Source organism: Leuciscus leuciscus (genome assembly GCF_965113295.1).
Source record: "Leuciscus leuciscus genome assembly, chromosome: 2".
NCBI classification, from domain to species: Eukaryota; Metazoa; Chordata; class Actinopteri; order Cypriniformes; family Leuciscidae; genus Leuciscus; species Leuciscus leuciscus.
Window position 1 is genome coordinate 28481047 of NC_138726.1, and position 6468 is coordinate 28487514.

Below are 6468 nucleotides of genomic sequence, written 5' to 3' on the forward strand. Positions count from 1 at the left end.
TGAAGTTTATGTTTTTATGTTATTTTTCAAGAGACAGAGAGACAAGAAGAGAAAAGATGAAAATGTAAACTAATTACATATTAATAAATTACACTATTGGTTTTCTGTTTACTTTGTCATTGACATCATGGACCCATAATCCTGTGTGATTTAAATACATTTTGACTTTACTTACTGTGATATCTGGGTTTATTTGAAAGAGACAGATTCATAATATTCACCTTTGTTGTGAATATCCACCTCCTTTTTTTTATTTATTTTTTTAGAATGACCTATAAATTAATAAAATATGACTGGAAGGTTTTATTAGTTGTGATGCAGACCTCCCAACTTTGTGCGAGGAGAGGGAAAATATGAAGGGTTATAGAGCGAACAATCTCTCGATAATTAACAGGAGGATAAACAAAACATAAATTTGGATATTGCGTTTATTTGGACTACCACTCAAATATGCGTGAACCACGCAATTTTAATTAAAAGATAAATCTATGTGACACTCTGCCTCAGAGTTAATTATTCAGTGTTGTATAATAAAAATAAAGCCTATTAAACATGCCACACACTGTATTTCTCCATTAACAGTAAAACGAGCATGCATTGGGGACGTTTTAGATTCAAGGGCTGTGTGTTGAGCTTCCTCTTGTTTTTCCACCGTTTTCAGCTCTGGGTTATCTTATATTATGCATACACAGAGAAGAAGGCATAAAGGCATGTATGTCAGAGTTAAATTTGAACAATTATATGTTTGCATGTGTCCTGTGTTGATGACTCTGCGGGTCTCAGTGTTACAGGTGGTGCTCATTACGGTTTATGAAAGCCATTTGATTTCATTTAGTGCTGTTCACGGCTCTCTTTGGTGCCACACATCAACAGACTATTTTTTTTTGTTTCACTATCCGTAAATGTTATGGCCAACAGTAGCAGCCATGAAGGAATGCAAATGGTTTTAAATGCTTTTTGACAAAGATCTTATTTCATGCAGTGTCTTTGCTTCTCTATTCAAAAGAATTATCAGCAAACATTCAACAAAAGGTCTTGCTGTTAAAGGACCTGTGTGCATTTAACATATGCAGACGTTTCAAGCCAGATTTAAAGCCTTACATTTAATCAGTTAAATATAAAAATATAATACTTGCTTGCTGGGCTGCAAGTATGCAAAGTATGCAATAAATGCATACTTGTTACGTTATTTTGCCTCCTGAGTCTTTCTGGTAGAACTAGGAAAAGACACAGAGTCATTGTTTTAAGAGGTAGAGGTTTTATTGCGTAAAACACTGGATAAAACTGTACTGCTTCAAAGACATTAGAACTTCTAACAGCAGAAAGAAAACAGCCATTGCTGAAATAAAAACAACTTCTTGATAGTTCATCAGAATACTTATTTTCTCTTCTTTTGTCAAAAAAGATGTGTGACAATAAATAATGACCAGGAATCATCCTTAAATACAATAACAAGTCATCTACTTGTTAAAAGCATATAAGTAGCAATATAATCCTCTAGCCTCCTCTGCAAATCCTCTGATATAGAAATATTCTTCATTTAGGAATGTTGGACAGTATAATGTTCATGATCACATACAATAGAATAGCATAGAGAGAAAGAAAATTGACAAGATTGTTTTTTTTGTTTTTTTCAAGAAGCACAATATTGTAGAGCTCTAAAATATGCAAATGGCTTGTACCAGTGAAAATTACATGGTTACAGACTCTTATTGTGGAGTGGAGTTGGAATACTACTACTACTACTACTACTACTAATAATGATCAAAATAATGGGTTTTTTTTTTGGGGGGGGGGGGGGGGGGGGGGGGTATAACGTGAATACATTAGCACCTGAAATTATGGGATGGACAATCACTATAAAAAAAAAATACAATAAAAAGTTCCAGTGTCACTAAAATACTTATTGCCTGTCTCGGAGCTCCAAACATGATCCAATAGGTCAGATTTAAGAAAAAGTGCTATGAATGGAATGTCTTTTTATTTTTTGCCTTTATTATTTTTATTATTATTTTTTTTTTTACCTTTATTTTTTTTTCTCTTTTTTAAAGTTTATTTATTCTAATATACTTATGTTGGAGTGCGCACACTTACATACAAGAAAAGCAAACGACTGACAGTCACCAGAAAACACAGTTTGCGTTGAAACCTCTAAAGCTCAACGCAGTCAGAAAGTATGTCTTTAATTTCAAACGTTGCCCCTCTAGTAGAGCTCATACAAATAGTTGTATTCAATTTATCAACTCGATTTAAGGCAGTGAGAACTATCTTAATAAAAAGAAGAAGAAGAAAAGAGCAACAACAAAGAACAGACCAAAAATAAAATACTTTAGTATCTTCTTGCGTTATGGTGAATTAAAGAACCATTGCTTGGAACCTCTACTGTTTTTCTGAACTTATAAAATCTCTGTGCACCACTTCTAGACCACTTTCAACTTCTCTTTATCTTTCTCTCTTTTTTTCTCGAGATGTTGTGGACTTAGGGCTCTGATAAGGGTTTATGTTTTTATTTACTGCTTAGTGAGGAGTGTGGCGGGTATTTGTGAGTCCTCTAAACTCCTCCCGGCGTGAATAGAGCAGCCGTAAGGCCCTGGGGTTTAAGTGCTGAGCTTCCCTGTGCTGAGCGGGAAGATATTGACTTTCTTAAAATCTGGATCATTTCTGTTTATCACAAAACATTAATATCCCCCCCCCCCCCCCCCCCCCCCCCTTGCATCTCTAACCCGCTACCATACTTATTTACCTTCTAACCCCTGCTAGCCTTTAATAAAAGGAAGTACAATGAAAGTTGATACACTTTATTTTGTTCTTTAAGAGGCTTGATTTCAGAAGATCCAAACTGCCTATATTGTTAATCTCTTTTAGTTGAGGAACATTCAGGACAACAAATGCACTCAAAAAAATGAGGCCACGATGATTCATGGCAAAAAAATAAAAAAATACAAAATCAACATAAAAAAGTAAAGATTATTAGGGAAATCAAAACATAAAAAAACAAACAAACAAACAAACAAACCCAATAAATGCCATCCTGAAGTTTAGATTACAGACATGTAGCAGAGAAGTGATTATCTGTATACTTCATATCTACAGTGCCCTCATAGTGCTGCTTTCTCAAGAGCTCTATAAAGAAGGTAGTCCCGCTGCGGGTCAATAAACCCCAGAAAAACGCTACAGTTCCTTCATATTATTTCCAAGTCACACTTAACAAATAACATATTCACCTTCTTGGTTATACGGAAGTCCACCAGTTAGAAGGAAAGCAGCACCTTCTTCAAGAACAACAAAATATATATATTTTTTTATCTTTAAGAAGTGTTGAATGGAAATAAAGCACATTTAATGTGTCTCCACCATTCAGTTGTGTCACTTCAAGTGACTTACAAATTACATCCTAAAACTGCACAACAATGAAAAAGAAGAAACAAAATCTATCCACTGATTATTATACAATGTTATTGGCCGTCATTGATTTATTTATTTATTTTTCTACTTCATAGTAGAAATACAAGGAGGAAGGGAGGGAATGAGAAAGGCTGATAGGAAGTGCTACAGTCGTCGACCGACCCTTCTGCGGCCCGGCTGTTCAGGCGACTAAGGTTTCTCTTGACGTGTTCTGAAAGAGTGAGGAGAGGTGAAATGGGGAGGGGGGGTAGTGGTTGAATGGAAGCAGCGTGGGAGGGGGGTTGAATTGATTTCCTCTGTGATGACAGCTCCAGTCAGGCTGGCACCAAACGCCCCAACCCCCCAATTTCACCATCCACATCCCTCCGTCCGCTCACTCCATCCCTGTGCGTCAGCGGCGCTGGGCAAATGGCCATTGGTGGTGTCATGTTCTTGAAGGGTGTGCTCAACAGCTCCCCTCCATCTTTCTTTCCCTTCCAACTGTCGCGAAATCGTTGGCGCGGATCGTTTTTCTGATAAAAGCATTATTTTTGGGACAAAAGACACTCTGAGGAATTTAATGACAGTGTTTTTTTTTTTTTTTACGTTGTCATTTTTTCCCCCTCTTCAGTAATGTCTCTTCAATGCACAATTCAGGCAACTCCAATAAGAGGCATGTATTTAGTTTCAGACTCATCAGAAATATGGTTCAGGTTTCTCTACTTCATCATCTCTATCCTGTGCTTCACAGAACATTACTGAGGCTGAAGTGTTTCGATTTGGGAGTTTATGATCCACAACTTATGGAATACTAGTTGTTTTTTTGAGAAGTATTTTAAATCTCTTCACGTTTCTTTTAGAATGATGCAGTGGGAATGCTCTCATGATGTTGTGTCATTATCACTTCAAACCTCTGAAGGGCCTTAGAAATCCTTAGAAAGGATCAACTTTTACGCCGCGTCACTCAAGAGAACGAGGAGCATCACCAGAAATACCTTCTCCTGTGTTCACCTGGCCGAACGAGGGAAGATTCCCATCCTCCGAGTTCCCAGAGACATCAGAGTCAATGCGAGAGCGTTTGAAGCGTCGGTCCGGGTACTGGCTGTTGTCAAAGGGCATGCGGTGAACACACAGCACGTGGGTCTTCAGGTTCCCTTTCTGAGAGGCGCTGTAAGGGCAGTAGCGGCACTGGAATGGCCTCTGACCTCCATGACCTGGGAAAGAAATCAGTGACATTATCATCCTGTACACTGTCAATATCAAAAGAATTCAACATTTTGTGCCTAATTTTAATCAGAAGGCCCACATAACGCTTGTGTTTAGTATTTGTAAGGTACTCCGTTACAACCACCACAAGATGGAAGTTTAATCTTCTGATACATCAGTATGTATCAAAAGCATTTCCTTGCGGACAATCTCTGCTCTTCATGTGAAGACGTTTTCTTTGTGCGTTATCCTACTTTGAAAGTGCTCTTTTTAGCTTAGAGCAAGTACAGCTGTTTAAGAGATTGGATCTGATCATCGGTGCATTGTACACAATGACCCTTAATAGCCCACACAAGTCTGTTTGAGGAATGCAGATTACGTGCCTATCATATCTGGCTCTCTTATCGGGCCCATCCACTTAGAGCAAAGCCAGGCACTTTCAGCTACACATACTTTAGAACATTAATAACAGTACATTTGCGCTCCATTTTTCTCAATTCAATTTGAAAAGCACTAAATCAAATTAACATGGCGGTTTAAAATAGCAGCCGCATTGGTGTGGAGAATGTAAAGTGGCTGCATTAAAGGTGTAGCCGCAACACAATGTGAAACATTTACGCATCCCCAAAGTAAGTGTGTGTATCTTCGACTGCTTAAATATGCGTGTGTGGCCCCAAAAAAAGAAGGATTTATTAGCACTTTGTGTTTGGCTTTGGAGTCTCAGTGGCTTTCGAATACTACAATGTCTGCTGAGGCCTCAGTACAAAGGGGATTGCTACAAGTTTTAGAGCTTTCGATGTTCCAGTTGTCTGATAAGCAAGCCGGCGATGCACAATCCCGGCCGCTTCATTCATACGCACTTTAATTTCACACTCCCTTACATTGCGCTAAGTCGGAGAGGCAGCACATTCTCATGCCACCAGTGTCACCAACTGTAAGTCAGCTTTCTTTCATTTTTCTTCTCCTCTTTTTTCTTCTCCCCTATCTTGTCTCTTCCTGATGTGGCGGCTGTTTAGGACAACACAGAGGGAGCTGGGCTTTGTCAGAGATTGGTCCAACTGGCTATACGGAATGGGGTGATTTTCAACCCCATTTAAAAAAGGAAATCTACATTTTCTGTACATGGGATAATCAGAATAAATACAGAAATTCAGAGGAATATTGGGAGGAGAGCATTGTGCTCACTGTGGCTGTGACAGGACTCCAGGTAAATGATTTACAGGCCTCAGAGACAAACAAAAAAGAAAACCAACACCTATTGACATGTAACCTCTGTCACAGCTCTCGGTATTCATCCAGAAAGCTTCCTCCAGCTTCCCTTTTCAAAGTGAGATAATACTGCCCCTTCAGGGTGCCTATTTGGTGATCAAAATAATTGGCAAGAATTTATCATATTTCGAGGGCACATTTTTCTTATATCAAAAAGAGCATACACATCGAGTCCCCTCTCAAAATGTTTCCCATAATAGTTGCCCCGATTACTTAAAAACTAATTGGGGCAATTTTGGCTTGTTGCTGCTAGTTCCTAAATGACACAATAAGAGGGGACAGAATAGGAGATTTTATGTGCAAAGATTACAGTGTGTCATAGTGTGTGTGTGAGTGTGTGTGCCATGCTAGTACACTACAGCAAGTTTGTTTTTTGAGTGCTCAAAGCAAAGCATGATAACATTTTCCTTAAATTCATCTCTTTCTTATTTTAGCACCTTCAATCTCTAAAACATAACACAAATATTAACACTTCGGTGTATATTAAAGCAAAATGTTTAATATATTAGAGAGAGAGAGAGAGAGAGAGAGAGAGAGAGAGAGAGAGAGAGAGAGAGAGAGAGAGAGAGAGAGAGAGAGAAAGTGTCTGTCAAATACATCAATGGAATG

General features: G+C 38.3%; 1 protein-coding gene across 8 annotated transcripts in view; it reads right to left on the bottom strand.

Annotated features, from left to right (window-relative positions):
• Positions 1 to 1255: 1255 nt before the first annotated feature.
• Positions 1256 to 6468, bottom strand: part of znf536 (zinc finger protein 536) — a 183642-nt gene continuing 178429 nt past the window's right edge. For 5 of the 8 annotated variants that reach the window (XM_082161823.1, XM_082161820.1, XM_082161822.1 and 2 more), the window contains one exon: positions 1256 to 4598. In XM_082161823.1, coding sequence (XP_082017949.1) covers positions 4345 to 4598 — 254 coding nt within the window. In that variant the 3' untranslated portion in view covers positions 1256 to 4344. The remainder of the gene's footprint in view (positions 4599 to 6468) is intronic. The other 3 variants (XM_082161821.1, XM_082161817.1, XM_082161825.1) reach the window with 2 other exon arrangements.